Source organism: Ranitomeya variabilis, chromosome 2 (assembly GCF_051348905.1).
Source record: "Ranitomeya variabilis isolate aRanVar5 chromosome 2, aRanVar5.hap1, whole genome shotgun sequence".
Lineage (NCBI taxonomy): Eukaryota > Metazoa > Chordata > Amphibia > Anura > Dendrobatidae > Ranitomeya > Ranitomeya variabilis.
In genome coordinates, this window is record NC_135233.1 from 887,230,804 (window position 1) to 887,253,228 (window position 22,425).

The 22,425-nt window shown below is 42.1% G+C and overlaps 1 protein-coding gene across 1 annotated transcript in view; it reads left to right on the plus strand.

Annotated features, from left to right (window-relative positions):
- Window positions 1-217: 217 nt before the first annotated feature.
- LAMP3 (lysosomal associated membrane protein 3) overlaps window positions 218-22,425 on the plus strand; it is a 43,076-nt gene continuing 20,868 nt past the window's right edge. The window contains exons 1-3 of the mRNA XM_077290429.1: window positions 218-373; window positions 16,318-16,784; window positions 17,846-17,965. Of these exons, the coding sequence (XP_077146544.1) occupies window positions 334-373; window positions 16,318-16,784; window positions 17,846-17,965 (627 nt within the window). The 5' untranslated portion in view covers window positions 218-333. The remainder of the gene's footprint in view (window positions 374-16,317; window positions 16,785-17,845; window positions 17,966-22,425) is intronic.

Below are 22,425 nucleotides of genomic sequence, written 5' to 3' on the forward strand. Positions count from 1 at the left end.
TTATGTGTCACTTCTGCAATGTCCACAGCCACATCACTGATTTCCTCCCGAAAATGTGATTTTATATGTACAAAACAGTCAGCATTAACTTCTATGCGATCACACATTTTAACATCGAGCATTATAGACATAGAAATCACCACTTGTAGGAGGAAGATACAAAATATCCAGCACTAATGACTTTCATCATCCCTGAATGCGGAATAAGAAACTTCAGTTCCTAAAACTCACGTGACAGCAACTGTGCAGAGTTTTAAACTTCCTCCTACTTCTAGATAAGGTCGCAGAGCTGCACCTCTTTCCCCACAGAGGAGTAGCTGCTGACACTGAGCCATGGCGAGCCTGACTCTGATCTGTTTTCTGCTGTTCCCAGGTGAGTGTGGCTTTATATCTGTACTAACTTTTGTATCTTTTGTGCACTTATATATTTGGGGAGTGACATAATACACTGCTTCAATGTATACAAGGCATCTAGAGCTGTCTCTGTTCTGTAAGTAGAGTCCGTAACTGAAAAATAAAGAAGGTTCTTTGCCTATAAGAACACCATATTTTCATATCCAGAGGGACGTAGTAAGTAAAATGATGCTGTTCATTGAATCATACAGCTTGAAACTCATATATAAGCTGTTAGGTCTGACTGCGCCCACGCATTCCCAATGTTACTGGAAACAGACTCAGAATTAATCTGCAGTATGGGAAAATAACTGCACATAATGGAAACGGTTTAGAACAGAGAAATCCCGCTCCAGAACAGATCACTGCAATCATCTGTTTTATTTAAAAGGACAGTTATTTATATATTTTACTCACTTGTATAGCGCCATTAATTCCACAGCGCTGTACGGACATCAGCATCGCTGTCCCCAATGGGGCGCACAATCTACAGTCCCTATCTGTATGTCTTTGGAATGTGGGAGGAAACCTGAGAGCCCAGAGGAAACCCACCCAAATACGGGGAGAACATACAAACTCCTTACAGATGTTTTCCTCGGTGGGATTTGAACACAGGATTCCAGTGCTGTAAAATCCAAAAAGGAAAAACACAGCAGCATAAAAGTATAAAAGTCCACTTACACATTTCAATATATCCAAAGCATAATTGGGTTAGATGGAAAAAGTGCTGTGTCCCTCAAAAGGGGTTGTAACCAAGATTACAAATTTTCACCTATCTACAGTGTGGAGACACAAGGGTCAGTGGGTGCTTTCATCCACTGATCCAGCTGTCTTTAGAAAGACCACACAGGCTGGGCTAATCCCACTGAACTCCTTCCCCAAGCTTAGGAAGTGGCAAGCTTAGGAATCTGACCAAGCACAGTGAGGTATGTAGCCAGGCGACCTGATTGCCCCATCCTGGGTTATCCAAATTACTTTGTGTGCTCAGTGTTGGGCAGTGTAGCAGATCTGTATTCCACCAGCTGGAACCATGGTCCCTGGGCTGATTTCCTGTAGAATCAAACCGGTGACAGGAGCAGGGCCCTTTTATAAACCTCAGCTCCCATTCCAGGGCATTGTCCCATGGGATTGGGGGGAGGTAGCCATGGCTGTTCGCTCATTGTTCAGTCAGTCTGCATAATTCTCCTCCAAGTGGTGCAGACTCATACACCGCAGAAAACCTGTATAGAAGGAAATAGTAAAATATCATCAAAATATTCTAGAAAGCATACGAATATATCAAACATTAAACCTATACAAAATATCCAGAATTAGGCAATATCTCTTTATAAAAATAATGACTTTTATTAAACCAGAATACAGCACACAAGATTTCATAAAAAGGGGAGGGGAACAAGGGAAAAGGAAGTAAAGGAAAGCGGGAATGGAGAAATAAAAATAGGGGAGGGGGATGTATGTGCACCAAAGAGTACATAAGCTAGTTTCATAATCAAATATATGAATGTCCAGATCAAAAATGTAGAAAGAGGTAAGTATTAATCGCTGGATAATAATGGGAATGTTGGTGAAGGATCCCCAATATATATGCCAAAATCAGACCTCATATATAAAACAGTCAATGTCAGAATCAAACGGAAAAGTGCTGAGTGCAACAATTGAAAAGTAATGCACATGTTTGCATAGTCACATGAAATTAGTCTCATTTAAGAATTAATATAAACAAGCAATGCATAATATGATATTCCAAAAAATAGATAAATGTAAGTATGCAAGTCACATGATTATACACATGAGAAAGACCAAATATTGCACAACCCCAAAAACAGATGCCAAGTGGGACAAAGTCATGAGGGCAAGATGTAAATATATAAAAAAACAGCACAAAATGTACAGTATATAGTTCATCAAGAATTGCACATACTAGCCATGGAGGCACACCACATCCCCCTTCACCTACTCCAACGCAAATCGTCAGGGAGTAACTTACATCTTGCCCTTGACTTTGTCCCACTTGACATTTTGTTATCTATCTGTTTTTGGGGTTGTGCTAAATTTGGTCTTTCTCATGTGTATAATCACGTGGCTTGCAAACTTACATACATTTATCTATCTTTGGAATAATCTTATTATGTTATTGCTGGTTTATATTAATTCTTAAAAGAGATTAATTTCATGTAACTATGCAAACCTATGACCATTACTTTCCAATTATTGCACTCAGCACCTTTTCATATGATTTTGACATTATCTGATTTTGATAGTGTGTGTGTGGGTGGGTGGGTGGGTGGGTGGGTGGGTGGGTGTGTGTGTGTGTGTGTGTGTGTGTGTACAGCTCTGGCAAAAATTAAGAGATCACTGCAAAATTTTCAGTTTGTCTGATTTTTCTCTTTATATGTATATTTTTGAGTAAAATGTAAATTGCTATTTTATTCTATTCTATAAACTACTATTTATCTTCTGAAAATGAGAAATGGTCAAAATAACAAAAAAATGCATTGCTTGCAGACCTGAAATAATGCAAAAATAAAAAAATACAAGTTCATAATCATTTAGAAACAACAATACTAATGTTTTAACTCAGGAAGAGTTCAGAAATCAATATTTCCACCAGTCTTTCACACTGCTTTTGGGTGACCTTATGCCACTCCTGGTACAAAAATGTAAGCAGTTCTTCTTTGTTTGATGGCTTGTGACTATCCATCTTCCTCCTGATTATATTCCAGAGGTTTTCATTGGGGTTCAGGTCTGGAGATTTGGCTGCCCAATGCAGGAATTTGATGTGGTGGTCTTTCATCCACACCATGATTGACCTAGCTGTGTGGCATGGTGCATTGTCCTGCTGGAAAAACCAGTCCTCAGAGTTGGGGAACATTGCCTGAGCAGAAGGAATCAACTGTTTTTCCCCATTGAAAACCTCTGGAATGTAATCAAGAGGATGATGGATAGTCACAAGCCATCAAACAAAGAAGAACTGCTTACATTTTTGCGCCAGAAGCAGTGTGAAAGACTGGTGGAAAGCATGCCAAGACGCATGAACGCTGTGATTAAAAAATCATGGTTATTCCACAAAATATTGATTTCTGAACTCTTCCTGAGTTAAAACATTAGTATTGTTGTTTCTAAATCATTATGAACTTTTTTTTGCATTATTTGAGGTCTGTAAGCAATGCATTTTTTTGTTATTTTGACCATTTCTCATTTTCAGAAAATAGATACAAAATGTATTGCTTGGAACTTTGGAGACATGTTGTCAGTAGTTTATAGAATAAAAGAACAATTTACATTTTGCTCAAAAATATACCTATAAAGAGAAAAATCAGACAAGCTGAAATTTTGCAGTGGTCTCTTAATTTTTGCCAGAGCTATATATATATATATATATATATATATATATATATATATATATATATATATATATATATATGATTTATTTATACTGGGGATCTTTCATCAACAGTCCCATTATTGTCCAGCAGTTAATACTTACCTCTGCCCAGGGGCGTAACTACCGCGGTCGCCAGTGCGACCGGGCCCGGCAGGTCAGGGGCCCGGGCCCGGCAGGTCAGAGGCACCCAACACCATGTTGCAGTGCAGGAGATTCCTCCTGCACGGCAACAGTCCGAGGCGTATCTAGGGGGAGGGGGCAGCCGGGGCACGTGAGAGACAGGAAGCAGCTCCAGTCATCATGGTGAGACTGTCAGCTTCTGCTCTGCAGCCCCGGGACAGAAGGTGAGAGCAGGGGGGAGGTGCGGGACAGAGCCGCTTTAGTCAGGAGAAGCTGAGGAGCTGCAGCCGATTTACATCAGCCACCCCTGTACCAGAGAGGAGATTGTGAGTTGTGTATATGAGCTGGTGTGTGTGTCTGATATCTGTAGAGTGTGTGTGTGTGTGTGATATCTGTAGTATGTGTGTGTGTGATATCTGTAGAGTGTGTGTGTGTGTGTGTGTGATATCTGTAGTGTGTGTGTGTGTGATATCTGTAGTATGTGTGTGTGATATCTGTAGTGTGTGTGTGTGTGTGATATCTGTAGTATGTGTGTGTGATATCTGTAGTGTGTGTGTGTGATATCTGTAGTATGTGTGTGTGATATCTGTAGTGTGTGTGTGTGTGTGTGTGTGATATCTGTAGTGTGTGTGTGTGTGTGATATCTGTAGTATGTGTGTGTATGTGATATCTGTAGTGTGTGTGTGTGTGTGTGTGTGATATCTGTAGTGTGTGTGATATCTGTAGTGTGTTTGATATCTGTAGTATGTGTGTGTGTGTGGTATCTGTAGTATGTGTGTGTGATATCTGTAGTGTGTGTGTGTGATATCTGTAGTATGTGTGTGTAATATCTGTAGTGTGTGTGTGTGTGTGTGTGTGTATCTGTAGTGTGTGTGTGTGTGATATCTGTAGTGTGTGTGTGTGTGTGTGAGGCAGGGGCATAATTACCACAGTCACAGCGGTCACCGCTGCAAGCGGCTCTGGCAGGTCAGGGGCCCGTGTGTCCCCTTGAGCCTGTCTCCCTTGTCCCCTTATGCTTGTGTCCCTTGTCCCCGTGTGCCAGTCTCCCTTGCCCATTAGTCCCTGTGTGTCCCCATGTGCCTGTCTCCTTTGTCCCCTTGTGCTTGTGTCAGTCACCCTTGCCCACTAGTCCCTGTGTGTCAGTCTCCCTTTCCCACTTGTCCCTGTGTCCCCTTGTGCTTGTATCTCTTGTCCACTAGTCCCCGTGTGCCCCCTGTGTCAGTCTCCCTTGCCTACTTGTCCTCGTGTGCCCCTTGTGTCAGTCTCCCTTGCCCACTAGTCCCCTTGTAACCTTCTCCCCTGCCTCCTAGCCCCCATGTGTCCCCTTGTGCCTGTCTTCCTTGCTCCCTAGCCCCCCTATGTTACCCTTGTGCCTGTCTCCCCTAGCCCCCTTGTGCCCTCTCCCCTGCCCCCTCGTCACCATTTGCTCATGTCTTTCTCACTGCCCCTGTATGGAGGGGCTGCATTATACTATGAGGGGGGCTGCGTTGTTTTCTATGGGGGTTACATTGAGTTGTATGGCAGGGCTGCAGGGGGGGGGCCCATTTGGAAGTTTGCACCGGGGCCCATAACTTTGTAGTTACGCCACTGCCTCTATTTTAGATCTGAACATCCATATATTTGCTTATGAAACTAACTTATGTGCCCTTTGCTGCACATAGCCCCTCTCCCTCATTTTTATATCCTCATTCCTGTTTTTCTTTACTTCTTTTTTCCTTCCCCTCCCCTTTGTATGAATTCTTGTGTGTTGTATTTTGTACATGGTTTAATAAAAGTCATTATTGTTATAAAAATTTTTTACACTGCATGGCATGGGCTTATGCAAACCGTAATCAGCAGGCATTCCACAAATTAACATACAAAAAGGGTCATTGGACAGTCTCACATGAAACAATGGCTCATGTCCTTTAACTTACTGAACAAAGGAATAGCATGTCTGACATAATTAAGAATAATTCACCCCGCACAAGTGGCCAGACTGACACCGAGTCCTCACATACAGGATAGCTGTTGACTTGCTGATTGCTGGAGATCTGGGCACTGGCACCCCTTCAATGAAGGGGTCAAAAGTTCCCATTTGACTGGAGCAGCGCTCAAGAATGTGCTGTACTCCCATTTAATGTCTGTACTACAGTTAGAGATTTCTTGATTTAACAGGCTAGACTATGTATTTACAGAACACTATTACAATAGATGTTTGATAATATTAAAGGGAATCTGTCACCAAGTATTTGCTACCCAATCTGAGAGCAGCATGATGTAGGAACAGAGACCCGGTTTCCTGCTATGTATCACTTACTGAGCTGCTTGCTGCAGTTTTGATAAAATTATTGTTTTATCTGCTGCAGATCCACCAGATCTGGGAATACTGAGCTCTGTATAACCTCACCCGCACCACTGATTGGCAGCTGTCTGTGTGCACTGTGCATAAGCATAAAGCTGCCAATCAGCAGTGAGGCCGGGGTTATACAAAGATCATGACTATGGATGACGACATGGCAGGAGGTTACTAGTCTTTTTGTGAAAATCTGTAATTGTATTAAAACTACAGGAAGCAGCTCAGTAAGTGACACATCTCTGGAATTAGAATCTTTGTCTCTAAATTATTCTGCTCTCAGATTAGGTGGCAAAGACCTTTTTACAGAATCCCTTTAAAGGGTTTGCCCTACGAACATTGATCAGCTATCCACAGGATAGGGGATGAATGCATTATTAAAGGCCCCCATACACATTAGACTAATGTTGGCCGATCCCACCAATATCGACAGTCTAATGTGTGACAGATGATTGTTGGGGGAGATAAGGATTTGACATGTCCTATTTCAGATCCTTTTCTTCTCTAAGGGTACCGTCACACAGTGAAATTTCCATCGCTGCGACGGCACGATTCGTGACGTCACAGCGTCGTATGAATATCGCTCCAGCGTCGTAGACTGCGGTCACACTTTGCAATCACGGTGCTGGAGCGATGCCGAAGTCCCCGGGTAACCAGGGTAAACATCGGGTTACTAAGCGCAGGGCCGCGCTTAGTAACCCGATGTTTACCCTGGTTACAAGCGTAAACGTAAAAAAAAACAAACAGTACATACTTACATTCCGGTGTCTGTCCCCGGCGTTCTGCTTCTCTCCACTGTGTAAGCGCCATAGCCGGAAAGCAGAGCGGTGACGTCACCGTGTCACCGCTGTGCTCGCTTTCCGGCCGGCAGGCGCTCACACAGTGGAGAGAAGCTGAGACGCCGGAGGACAGACACCGGAATGTAAGTATGTACTGTTTGTTTTTTTTACGTTTACGCTTGTAACCAGGGTAAACATCGGGTTACTAAGCGCGGCCCTGCGCTTAGTTACCCGATGTTTACCCTGGTTACAAGCGAACACATCGCTGGATCGCTGTCACACACAACGATCCAGCGATGTCAGCGGGAGATCCAGCGACGAAAGAAAGTTCCAAACGATCTGCTACGACGTACGATTCTCAGCAGGGTCCCTGATCGCTGCTGCGTGTCAGACACTGCGATATCGTAACGATATCGCTAGAACGTCACGAATCGTACCGTCGTAGCGATGGAAATTTCACTGTGTGACGGTACCCTAAGAGATAAGCCACCACCAGAGCTATTTGGCAGTGGATCTCATAGAGAACAAAGGATGTCTTTGCAGGGCGAGCTCTCCTGTGTATGGGAGATTTGGGTGAGATAGCTGTTCTGCAGCAGCTATCTAATGTGTAATGCGGCCTTAACTGATCAGACATTACCTATAATCATCTGTCACAGTAAGTAACGTTGTTAAAAAGCTAAAATATCAGCGAAAAATGGGAATTAAAGGTATATTCACATGTGACAAATCTGTTCGAGAAATCAGTGACTGAAAATCAGTTCATTCATTGATAGAGTGGTATTTTGAAGCCAGAAGATGATCTTCAGCAGCATAATAGAAATAAACTAATTCACTGTCCTTGATACTGAGGCTTTATCATTTACCTTGCTTATAGTACCCTGCTGGGTGTCCCTCTAACACCATAGAAGTATGTACAGTAATCAAGCAGTGGCTGTAGGGTCCTGTGAATTGTCCTACACTTACCAGACAACCGAGGCATTGATGTCAGTAATTTCACCCCAGTTGCATTTGAAATTTTATCTTCTTAAAGGGGTATTCACATGTGGCAGATGAGCCTGCTGCAGAAACAACCCCACTCTTATAAACATCTCTATAGCATAAAGAGAGGTATAGCGGGACCAGATCGGCGGCCTACGGGTCATTGGAGACATCTCCTATCATGCTAAGGCTTTAGGCCATAATCACACTGGACGGTTTAGTTCAGTTTTTGTTTTTGTTTTTACAGGTGATACACTGCAAAAGAGAGTAAAAATATAAAAAAAAAAAAAAAAAAAAAAAAGAGTTTTTTTGTTCCATTTGTTTTTGTGCTGTTAGCTGTTTGTTGTAATAGTGCATCATATATAAACAAATTAAGAGAAATCGGGCAATGGTAAATATGGAGGAACCATGGAGCAGAACATGGCATGCTTTATGTGTGGGGAGCTTCATACAGTCGCAGAGTGCACAACTTTTCTGTATACATGAGCCTTTATCTTGGCATATGTCACTAAGGTTTTTCATATCGAGACAAAACTCATCCCTCGTGTATCGTTCATATAAATGACACATTTTTTCTTACTTGTGTCTTAAAGTTACAATACTTGGTGGACATTACTCAAAAAAGAACAAATTATCACCCCAGGCAAATCCGATATACTGTGTTACTGCTAGTGCCGTGCCTGTGGGGTGGTGCATAATGCAGACATTCAATAGGCACCAAAGAGAGAATGCCAGTGTCATGTACCACATCGTAGGCAAGGCACGAGGAATAACCCAGTGGAGTAGGGTCCCCTGACTGTCCCCAAATGCTACTATAGCAGGATGCCTGCTGGTTACTTTACCCTTAACAGATAGCAACATTAGTACGGCACAAACTATTTTTTACAAAATGACTTTTATTTTGCAGCTCTGCATATGCTTATGAAGCAGGACTAGCCCAGTGGGTGACCTCCTCTTAGACTAGTCCTGCCTCGGATCCTCTAATCATACCCATCTAGATAACAGTGTACTTGCAAACCTGGTTATGGTAGCACCATTGGAAATCTTGCACATAAGCATGGCGTGCCGGAAGTTCTGCCATAATGGAGAGTGTATGGAGGCTGTGCCTCACGTACAGACAGGCATGATTAGGGGACTGAAGGCATGACTTTGGGAAATGTCACCCTTCCAGACTAGTCCTGCTTGCAAAGTATATGTAGAGATGCAAAAAATACGTTTATAAAAAAACCCTTACCATTCGTAGGGCACATAAAATACCTTTAAAGAACGAAATATTTGGCACGCATACCTCACAGATGGCTCACGCAGTCTTACAGATTTGATGCATGTAGCTAGACATCTTAGACACTTGGCTGGTTTACTTCAGATCAATATTTTGCACCAATAATTTGGCTCATGTTAAAGGGGTTGTCCGGGTTTTGTTTCCAAAGTTGTCACAATCCAGGGAAAGCATGAAAATAATAAAATAACTTCCACTGACTTGTTATCTCCCTACCTGCTCCAGTGGCTCTGCTAGTGACCACTGCAGCCAATCACTGGCCTCAGATGTGATTTTTAAAAAATCAGCTGAAAACCACTACAGTAAATCCAGCGAATGGCTGTAGTGGTCATGTGTGCACCATAGGAACATCATCACTTACAGTTCACAGAAACCCAGGAGACCACCAGAGCGCTGAGGCAGAATTGTAATAGAAGGTATAAAGAGCAGAGAATGCTCCTGTTTCCCTTACTCTGTAATTACTAAGGGTCACTACATCACATGTCTGGGAAAGTCACGGTCCGCTGTGCTGGCTAATATAGACGGTTCTGCTCGTTATGTGTGTAACACTACAGGAGACACACTGACTGTATCTCTAGGTTGCACTTATGAAAACTTCCTGTTATCTGCCACAAGAAGACATGGTCAGAATTCATATCCTCATTTGGGAACTTCCTTATTTTGCTTTCATTCTTCATGTTACCTTGTTGTGACACATTTGTATCTTTTAGTTTTTCACGTGTTGATTAAAAGGAAATAGAAACGAGGTGTTTACTAGTAATCACACACAAAAGGTTCTGTAAACCAGTCCTGAATGCTGTGTCACTTACAATCTCATACCGGTAAAAATGATAAACGATAAAGTAAAATATATAGTTTCTTATATTATTAGAAGGGTTGTCCGCCTCAAAAAATATCTTCAGCTGAACTGAATACGCTTTGAAAAGTCAGATTTTAATCAATCTTTCATTGAACACAAGAACAATTTCCAATATTTTGACAAAACTGAGTTTCAGAGAACATTTTTTAACCCATAACATGAAAGTCAGGTAAATAATATAACTTTCACTGCAGAATCTTCGGTCTCCAATTAGCTGATGTAAAAATAAGCCCAACCCACATCAAAAACGATTACATCAACTGTTTTGTATGACCTCCATGATTTTTAAGGACACCACCAAGGCCTTTAGGCATGGAATGAACAAGTTGACGACATATTGCAACATCGATCTTTTTCTGTTCTTTAGGAATGACCTCCTTCAGAGTAAAGATGCTGGATAGAGAGTGATTCTCAAGTTGTCTCTTTGGAACTCTCAGGTGTTCAGTTGGGTTCAGATCAGGAGACATACTTTGCCACTGAATCACTTTCACCCTGTTCTTCTTCAGAAATGCAACAGATATGTGTTTTGGATCATTATGATATTGGCAAAGTGCCCATGTACTACGGGCATGGAGTGATGGTAGTATCTTTACTTTCAATATACAGCAGTAAAACCTTGAATTTATGATACCATCATGCACTCATGCAGACACATAAGGACACTGCCCCCACTATGTTTCTCTGCAGGCATCATGTATGTAGAAAAATACTTAAGTTTATAGCTTGGGTCGTTACACTTGCAGTGATATTTACATTTACTTGTTTATTTATTATTTAACAAAGCAGGAAAGGATTTTATCTTTTTTTTATATATATCTTTTAACATTCTATTAAACGTTTTCTTTTAAAGGGATCCTGTCATGTCAAAAATCGCTATCCTGTAGACTAATAGCATTCTAAAGCTGCACAGCTACCGCGCTGACAGCCTAGCTGCCAGGAAGAAATTAACTTTATTCCTCCCAGCAGCTACAGACTTTCAGTCATGGAGCGTGGCTTCAGTCACCAATCAGCCTATAGTGAGCGGCGCCTGCAACCACGCCCTGACACTGACTGACAGCCAGCGCTGTACTCATGTACTGCTGACCCAGTTGTTAATCAGTGCCTTTTCCTCCCGGCAGACTGGCTTTCAATATAGCAGCCATATGACTTTAGAACTATATTAATCAGCAGATTAACTCCATATCTGCAGGTTAATAGCATTTTGGGACATGACAAGTTCCTGTTAAGTTTTCTTTTAACCCTACAAGGGGAGTTGATAATTTGTATAACACAATGCAATACATCAGTTATTGTTAAACCTACTGGACTTTGCTTCTGCAGCGTTTTATCATAAATGTAGAAGGTCAGAAAAAAAATGCCACAGAAAACAAGTGAAAGCTGTAGGCATGACACCAGCTTTAATATAGTAAAGGCTAGACTGAATATTTGAAGTCTTTCTTGTCATCTCTTTTTGGACAAATTAACCAACTAAAGATTACTCAGTAGATGAAAACAATTTGACTCAATGGATTGTTGAACTGTTTGATTACATTTGGATTAAATGCCTTTGTGAGCTATTTGCTAATTTCATTTTGAGCACAAGACCATCGTGGATAGGCAGCCTCCTGCTTTGTAGAGCAGTAATGGCAAAGACGAGCGCAGTATATTGGAAATATTTTCATGCTAATTCAGCTGTAAAAATATTTGAAATAACTGTGATTGTTGAGTGAACTAGGGCAGGAGCTACAGACAGGGTTTAGAAGGTAAATATGTTGCTATAGAAAACTAGTAATGTCTTCAATACACATAGAATGTGGCCAACTTGAACACTAATAGGCAAAGTATGAAGACAGAAAATAAATGGATCCAAACAAACATGACCCTATAGATCAATTAACATTGTGCTTCCAGTACAATTCATTGCCTTCTTTTGCTTTCTCCCTCCCAAACACTATGATTCAGGACAGTTTCAGTTTTCTAGATTATGCTCCTTTAGAAGCTCCTTTCATCTGCTGCTCAGTAAGATCTCTACATTGCATTCAAACAGTTAAAGTTTGGGAGTTCCCCTGTTTCAGTTGAGGGTGGGAGTAGACACTATCAATAACCTGATTTCATTCCATTTATAGGGAAAATACTATATAAACCCTGATCCATTTCACATCATTCTCCTCTACTCAACTTACAAGCAGGAAAGCTGGCTCATAGTTGAGTTCCATTTATAAACTTTTAATCACGGATGACTACAAAAAGTAAGGAACAGATCAATAGACAGTTCTGCAACTTTTTGGCATAAATAAAACTACTACTTTGAATATAAAAGTATGTACATTTTTAAATCTTATACTAGAGGAATACACTACATATACAAGGAAACAGTTTAAAGTTGTTTTTGTCAGCAGTATCAACCTACTTACCAGTCTTTATGGCTACGCAGATCAAAGAAAGTAGAATACAATGATACCTTGATATCTGCTATTCAGATTTACCTCACAATGGCTGCTGCATTCCCTGCCTCTGCTTTTATACAGGCTACTCCTGATTGGCTGCGCTCTACCCTGTGATGTGATAGCTGCATGGCATTATGCACAGGGCCGTATTTGCCACTAGGCACTTGAGGGCACATGCCTAGGGCGGGGCCATGCGGGGGGGGCGGCACCTGAGCAGGTGTGTGTGCTCTTTTTTTTTATTTATTTTTTTAATGCAAAGTCCGGTCCGGCCGGGGTCACCTTAAGGCTTAAGCCCCTCCCCCCTCCCCCTCCCCCTCGCCGCCACCGCCGCCCCCCCGCCGCTGCCTCATTGCCCATACACACTATGATTGATGCATACTCACCTCACCTGCTCCAGCGACGCCTGGTCTGCTCTCAGTGACTGCACCCTCGCTGTGTGAGCGGTCACATGGTACCGCTGATTAAGGTCATGACCTTAAATCAGCGGTACCACCTGACCGCTCATACAGGACGACGAGGGTGCTGCACCGGGACACAGCACAGAGGTGGAGGATCCCGTTCTTCTGCGCACCGTGCGCGGTGTGAGGTGACACAGCCAGGTGAGTATGATGACAGCCAGGGACGGGGGGAGCCGGGGAGGATGAAGGAGGGGGATCGGGGAGCCCGGCAGGTGGCAGCCACAAGATAGATGGGGAGCGGCGGGGCAGGCTGCTGATGAGCCACGCATGGGGGATGGGAGATGACGAGCCAGAGCCACCAATGCCACCATGCATGCATGCATACAGGGGGGGATGGGAGAGGAGATGAGCCATGCATACAGGGGGGTGGTGGTGAATATGAGCCATGCATACAGGGGGGGGGTGAATATGAGCCATGCACACAGGGGGGGGTGTATATGAGCCATGCATACAGGGGGGGGGTGTATATGAGCCATGCATACGGGGGGGGGGGGTGTATATGAGCCATGCATACAGGGGGGGTGTATATGAGCCATGCATACAGGGGGGGGTGTATATGAGCCATGCATACAGGGGGGGTGTATATGAGCCATGCATACAGGGGGGGGTGTATATGAGCCATGCATACAGGGGGGGTGTATATGAGCCATGCATACAGGGGGGGTGAATATGAGCCATGTATACGGGGGGGGTGAATATGAGCCATACATACGGGGGGGGGTGAATATGAGCCATGCATACAGGGGGGGAATATGAGCCATGCATACAGGAGGGGGGGTCATTATACAGTATCATGGAGAACTGTGTGGCCATTATACAGTATTGAGCATCATGTGTGGCCATTGTACAGTATTGAGCATCATGTGTGGCCATTATACAATATGGAGCATCATGTGTGGCCGTTATACAGTACGGAGCATCATGTGTGTCCATTATACAGTATGGAACATCATGTGTGGCCATTATACAGTATGGAGCATCATGTGTGGCCATTATACAGTATGGAGCACTGTGGCCATATTTTTTCGTTTATAATTATTGTATATAAAACAGTGTGATCAGCAGTGCTAAATGGCTGTGGTTGGGACGTGGATATGGGTGTGACTAGTTGTGAAATGGGTGTGGTCAGAGGCGTGGCCTAAAATTTGCCACGGCGCGCTACGCGCGCCGCACACTTTCTATCTCCTTCCCTTCTTCAAAAGTTGGGAGGTATGGTACCGCATTTGCCAGATCATAAGTGCCGCAAATCCCATAGGGAATGAATGAGGCCGAACGCAGTGTTGCCGTAAGTGATCCGTTACGCGGCAGATGCAGAAAAACTGCAAAAGGCGACTTTGACATCAGCGATTCTTGCTAAAGTCACTGCCGATAATGTCATACTAACCAGGGGGGGGCAGCACTAAAAGTGCCTAGGGCAGCAGAAACCCTAAATACGGCCCTGATTATGCAGATGCCCGAGGTAATGTGGGCTTTCTCTGGCTGCTGCACTTTTATGCATTATCTAAAATGGCAATGGCTATTCACTGCGTTCACTGAATACCTAAAGAGTCAACACAAGTTCAATTTGCATCAAATTAATTTCCTCATCTCTAATAAATGTAAATTGGATATAACTTATATTAATGAAATGAAAAAGAGTAAAAATGGATAGTTTGCTTTAGGTTGTAAGGCAGCAGGCCCAGATGAGCTACCTTATAGGGGTTGTCCAGCTGCAATGAAAAGTCTGCAATCACACTGTGAAGCGCACACTGCCACAATTTCCTTGTTTTTCCCATGATGGTGAGCGTTATAGTGTACTTATTGGGGGAATGGCGACAGTGTACTTATTACAGGAATTGTGACAGTGTGCATATCACAGATTGAAAGTTTTTATTATTTGCAAAGTCAATTTAAAATTTCTAACACAGCGTATCTAGAACAACAACATGCAATTAAACACACAATTAATATGCGAGTATATATAATTAATGTGTATTTTTGAGCCTGTGAAAAAAGTGCTGTAATTTCTGAACAGTTTATGTAAAATGTTGTCAACTCTTTTGTGGTGGTGTATAAAATTTGCCACCGCTCTGGTGGCAGTGATGATGTCTTGTGCAACGTTACCCTGACCGGTGCAGCCAATCACTGTCTTCAACAAGTAGAAAATCAAAATGATTTGTGATGCACTGTTTGATAGTGAACATTTCATCAACAAGTTCACACCTAAGGTAGAAATATAGAAATATCTATCTTATGTTTCTAGATGAAGGGTGTGACTGCAGATCTGACTTCACACAGTTTCTTTGTAGTCTGTAACCACTGAAACACATAGATCTATAAAGAATCTGTATACGCCAAACGGCTGTATGTTTTTTACAAATACAATATGAAGTTGCTTCAATTTTTTTAAGATGCATTAATGAAATGTTAATTAGTTGCAGATTTTTAATGTTTTCACTACCTAGGACACATTCAATACAACTGCATTCTAAATACTTGCCATATCTAGAATATACAACTTTCGACAACACATGGTACAAGGCTTTATAAATTAAGTTTGTATTTGTGAATTGTTTAACAATTGTCTTAACAGAAAAAGAAGCCGTACACTTGAGATAGTTGTGGCCTGAGCTAAGTCTCTGACAAACACAACTGGTAGAAGCATGTCTCCCCAATCAGCAAGGATTGAGCATGTCAATATAACCAATCCCCCTCCCCTTCCATGACCTCTGCCTATGGGGGAGGGCTGGTAGAACACTATACAGGGCTGGTGGAACACTATACACTTAAGATTGTTGGTTTTTGCACAATGCAGAGTTGCATGAACATCTTGTGACTTTTGCCGTTTTCACATCTGTTTAAAGCCGCTCCGCCAAAATGGTTAGATCTGGGGAGGAGGAGGGACATAATGGGGCGCGGCTACACCCACCTGTCAAATTCATTAAAAGTGCCTGCGTTTCTTACACCAGAAATGCTACTCCAGACCTTGACAAAAGTAACATTTCTGGAGAGGCGTACAAAAGCACACGCCAATGAGAAGATACTCCAAAGTCATTAATAAGTGGCTTGTGTCAATGAATGTGGTGCATCGTATTCCAGACTGGCGAATGCAATGTATGTCTTAATGAATTGGCCCCTATATGTTTCTCTGGTACCCTAGAGCATGAAGCCAATATATTATTTGTTTGTTTATCATTCCAATAATTGAGCTACATTAAAAAATTTTTGAACAAGTACAGCATTTCTAAATGTGTATAACTGTGTAGTTTTTCAAAAGCTTTCACATATATTGCAATCTGATCAGATCTTTCTTTTGCTGTTTTTAGGAACTTTTCTGGTTTATACTTCTGCCCAAACATCATCTATGCTAAAAGTTTTGCCTGTCTCTTCGGGTCCTGTACAACCCACCACCAAGGCACCAGCAAACACCACCACTCATGCACCAGCAAACACCACCACACAAGCACCATCAAACACCACCACACAAGCACCATCAAACATCACCACCCATGCACCATCAAACACCACCACCCATGCACCATCAAACACCACCACACAAGCACCATCAAACACCACCACACAAGCACCATCAAACACCACCACACAAGCACCATCAAACACCACCACATCAAACACTACCAGTCATACAACAACTCATGTTATTCCAACATTACCCCCAACATCTGGACCACCAGAATCTGGCAACTACACAGTAAAAGATGACAAAGGAGCATGTATTATTGCAGATATGGGACTAGAGCTTCAAGTAGATGTTTCAATAAAAGGAAAAACAGTAAGTATATGGATTGATACTTGCATGTTGTTGAGTAGCAAATGATAGCTAAACCAGGAAACATTTGATTACATGATAAAACTAGTTAATTGAGTCCATTGCAAGGCTAGTCAAGTTACATTATAGCATGGCAAGTTCACCTGGATAAGAAAAATATGGGAGTTATATTTGTATTCTCAATATATCATTCTGGATTACATTTCCTCCACTATACTCTTTTAACATCTTTCAATGGGTCTGAAAGTGAAAATCAAATATTTTAGAAACACATCTGTAACACTAATAGTGGTAAAAGGGATGAAATACAGAATGCAATGGGAAAAGCTGGTGTAGAATAACCAATGTATCCTTATGTTCCATCCCATAAAACAATAAAAAAAATGTATAACTGTAAGAGCAAAAAAGAAGAAAATGTTCCTGCTTCTGGTAAAATTTTCAGAGTAATCTTTATTCCATAAAAAAAAAAATATAGTGGACAGGAACACGAGCAAGCGATGTGTTTCGAACACGGTTGTTCTTTATCAAGCGTGATAAAGAACAACCGTGTTCGAAACGCGTCGCTTGCTCTTGTTCCTGTCCACTATATTTTTTTTTAATTTTTTTTTTTGATGGAATAAAGATTACTCTGAAAATTTTACCGGAAGCTGGAACATTTTTCTTCTTTTTTTGCAATTGCTACACGAGTGGTCGGTTGGTGGTTCCGTGCACGCTGGACTCCTATAAACTGTGAGCTGGCATTATCCTTTCTGTTTTCTATAACTGTAAGAGGTAAACAAAGCAAACCATAAAGGTGGAAATATCTACAGCAAATGTTCACATTTAAAGGAAACCATGTAATAGGAAAGTAACACATTTGAGAACCTTTCAGTGCCTACTGGCAAAAAGCTTTACACCCCATCTGCCAAACACTTAGCTTTACATTAGAACCAAAAGGAGCAAATTACCTTATTTGTATCCTGAAACCAAACTATTCTTGGGGGTAATTCATTTATTTTGGTATTATGATACCACCCCCCATTTTCCAGGCAGTTTGTAACTTGTCTGTATATTGTATTTTACAGGAGAAAAGATATTTAAACATCAAACCAAAAGAGACCAATGCAAATGGCACATGTGGCGCATCCAAATCAAATCTTCTCTTGCAATTTCCAGAAGGTTTTATTAATTTTACATTTGTTAAGGTAAGTTTAAATAAAACATGGTGTCCTTCCCATCATCAATGGACTAGTATAAGCCTAATAACATTACTGCTAAGTAATACTTTCAGAATCCCATACATTACAAACATGGGACTGTATGAGGGCATTGTATGGGACAAGTGGCTGCAATATGTGATAATGGCGGCCATCCAGAGTTCCACAAAAAAGCCCACCCCTAATGGCTGGTGATATTACTGCACTTCCATCTGGTATGTATACTGTCCAGTAGACAGTTGCTATATACTTTGAGACACTTAGGTGCGGTATTTTCATAGTTGACCAATAGAGCACTAGGCAGTACCCTGATTGTAATACAGAAATGCTCTATGCAGGCAAAATTAGTTAGATATCCTAAAATGTTGCAGCTTGTCTAATGATCGCGATTAAGTGCCCATTGGGAAACAATCTAAGAAACAAACGGTTATTAAGACGTTCTGTGCTAGAAGTTAATGCCAGAGTGATTATTGTGCTGAGGTTGTAGAGTGGACTGCATTTTATACAGCAGCTGGTTTTCTAAGTAAAGATTCAGATAATCGAGTTGCAGGTGAAATGAGGTTTGCTGGAAAGATTTTGTAAGAAAAATCTGAGGTTTTATATGTTGTCAGACATTGAGTAAGGGTCATGAATGAATCACGAGCCACTTACCGCACAAGCTCGGGGACAAGAAGCATAAGATCACTTGAGAAGCTTACACACTTTTCAGCTGTCTGCAAACATTGAGCAATGATCTGACATCTTTAGTTAGCTATGTAAGCCTTAAAGGAGTTGTTCCATTTCAATTAAGTTTCTATCCCAGCTGTAGTTTATGATAAAACAACTTCCCCATGACCATCACTGAGTCTCCGCCAGTGCTCCTGGTGTCGTTCACCGTGGAAAGCGTGGCAGCCAATCAGTGAGCTCAGATGTCCTGAAGGGGGCATTGTGTCTACACAGGCAGAGCTGCTGAGCTCACTAATTGTCTAACTTGCTGTTCAGATGACATCAGCGCCGAAGCCAATGCCAGATACCAGGAGCAGTGGTTATTTTAGAACACACTGCAGCCAGGGCAGAAGCGAAAGGGAAAAACCTCTTTAAACTGTTTGTTCTGAAATTTATCCATCTGAGTTTGGTAATTCTTAACTTGCTGATAAGAGCTCTTATTTCTTGCAATAGCTTGCCACTTTATTTTCACAATTCACAAGCTCTAGTGTTGTGCCATACAATCCTTGACAGTTGAAGTCATGGAAAAGATAATGCATAAAAGTATTATTTGCAGAGCCAGCATTAGGGGCAGGCAAACTAGGCATTTGCCTAAGCCCCCCATTCCCCCAGGCCTAGTTGTCACTATGGGGCCTGTGAGTCAGGGGGGCTCTGGCACCCCCACATCGCGCATTTAACTGTAACGGCATCATAGATTAAAATCAATAATGGAGTAAAGAGTGTCCAGTTACTCTTCCTCTCCCATCAGTCCCTCTCTGCTTCTGATGCAGTGGGCGCAATGATGTCACTTCATAACATGTCACGCTGTGTCGAGCAGTAGAACTGCTGAAAAGACGCGCTACAGAGACAGGAGCAGCGGGGAAACAGGGGGAGGTGCGTCTTGTATTTATTTTTAAATCAGTGACTACATGGTGGCCATAATATTGGAGGAATATGGGGTGTGCATTTTACTCTATGAGGCTGCATTATACTCTATTGGGCTGCATTATACTGTATGGGGCTGCATTATGCTCTATGGGGCTATATTATACTCTATGGAGGCTGCATTATATTCTATGGGGCAGTATTCTACTCTATGGGGATGCATTATACTCTATGGGGCTGCATAATACTGCATGCGGTTGCATTATACTGTATGGAGCTGCATTACACTCTGTGGAGCCTCATTATATTATATGGGGGCTGCATTCTACTGTATGGGGTTGCATTATACTATATGGAGGCTGCATTATATTCTATGGGGCAGTATTCTACTCTATGGGGCTGCATTATACTACATGGCGCTGCATTATACTCTATGGGGCTGCATAATACTGTATGCGGTTGCATTATACTGTATGGAGCTGTACTATACTCTGTGGAGCTGCATTATACTATATGGGGGCTGCATTCTACTATATGGGGCTGCATTATGATGTATGGGGCTGCATTATGCTGTATGGGGCTGCATTATACTGTATGGGGCTGCATTATACTATATGGAGGCTGCATTATACTCTATGGGGCAGTATTATACTCTATGGAGACTGCATTATACTTTATTATTGCTAAATTATACTCTATCACCGGGGTAACACTTGCGAGTGCAATTCGAGAAACTCGCACGAGTCTCTCACATCAATACCCAGCACTGCCATTGGTGGTTTGGACCGGAGCGTTCAGCTGCATAAATTTACATGCAGCCGCACACTCCAGTCCTGAGTGTCGGTAGCAGTGCCGGGTATTGATGTGCGAGTTTCTCGCATTGCACTCGCAAGTGTGACCCTGGCCTATCAAGGACTATTGGGATGTATTACACTATGTGGGGGCTGTATTATACTGTATGGAAGACTATGGGAAATGCATTATGCTATTTGGAGAACTATGGGGTGTGTATAATACTATATGGAGGACTATGGGGAGTGTATTATACTATATGGAGGACTATGGGGAATATTATACTATGTGGAGGACTTTGGGGCACATTAAACTTTATGGAGGACTATGGGGTGTGTATAATACTATATGGCTGACTACGGATTGCATTATACTATGTGGAGGACTATGGGTTTGATTATATTAAACAAGCAAAATGCTGCCTATTCATCGAGAGATTGGATTGTTTATACCGGACAGAAATTATTGTTCTCAGCACCACTATAAACTGCAGGTGTGCTGCTGATAACATTATACTATATGGACTCTATGGGGCTGCATTATACTTTATGTACTCAATAAGGCTGCATTATACTCTACGAGGCTGCATTATACTCTATTGGGCGGCAATACACTGTATGGGGTCACATTATACTCTATGGGGCTGCATAATACTGTGTGCGGTTACATTATACTGTATGGAGCTGCATTATACTCTGTGGGGCTGCATTATACTATATGGGGGCTGCATTCTACTATATAGGGCGGTATCATTCTCTATGGGGCTGCAGTATACTGTATGGGGCTGCAGTATACTGTATGGGGCTGCATTATACTATATGGTGCTGCATTATACTCTATGGAGCTACATTATACTCTATGGGGCTGCATTATACTATACGGAGGCTGCATTATACTATATGGAGGCTGCATTATACTATATGGAGACTGCATTATACTCTATGGGGCAGTATTATACTCTATGAGGGCCGAATTATACTCTATCAAGGACTATCGGTGTGCATTATACTATATGGGGGCTGTATTATACTGTATGAAGGACTATGGGAAATGCATTATGCTATTTAGAGAACTATGGGGTGTGCATTATACTATGTGGAGGACTATGGGGCATATTATACAATATGGGGTGTGTATAATACTATATGGCTGAATATGGAGTGTATTATACTATGTGGATGACTATGGGGTTCATTATAGTAAACAAGCAAAATGCTGCCTGTTCATCGAGATATTGGATTGTTTATGCCGGAACAGAAATCATTGTTCTCAGCACCACTGTTAACTGAAAACTGCAGATGTGCTGCTGATAACATCATACTATATGAGGACAGATTGATCTACTAGTGATCGTTTTGTGCCCATCATTCTTCCCCAGCCAGTGTAACGAGGCCGGAACACCAGCATTGTATGATTTAAATATTGTTGGTCATGCTCATTTTTAATGACCTGAACTCAGCGCATGTAAATACAACCAAAATGTTTCTGTGTGATAGTGCAATAAGTCAGCATTTAGGGGCCACTTTTGCCCAATGCCCCACTCTGTCTGAAACCGGCCATGATTATTTGTATATCTAATATATAAAGCTGAATGTGTGTGTGTGTGTATGTGTGTATGTGTGTGTGTGTGTGTGTATGTGTGTATGTGTGTGTGTGTGTGTGTATGTCCGGGATTGGCATCTGCACCGTCGCAGCTACAGCCACAAAATTTTGCACAGTCACACGTCTGGACCCCGAGAGCGTCATAGGCTATGTTGTGAGGCGAAATTTTAACCCCGCGCGTTCCAATTCACCAAACAATTTTGCCCCTATCTACATAATGGGGAAAAAGTGAAAGGAAAAGTGTTGGAGGCAAATTGACAGCTGCCAGATGTGAACAAGGGGGACTTAAAGAATGAGAGCGATGGCGCCAAAGAGTATATACCATACAGTTGCTAAGGTGGGGCCCCGACATGGGATACTCACCACACACGGGGATATGAACACACACATAAAATGCGCCACACACTACCACGTGCTTGAACACATATATCACCCTCAGCACACATTTCACAACACATACACCAACCTCGCCACATAAAAGTCGA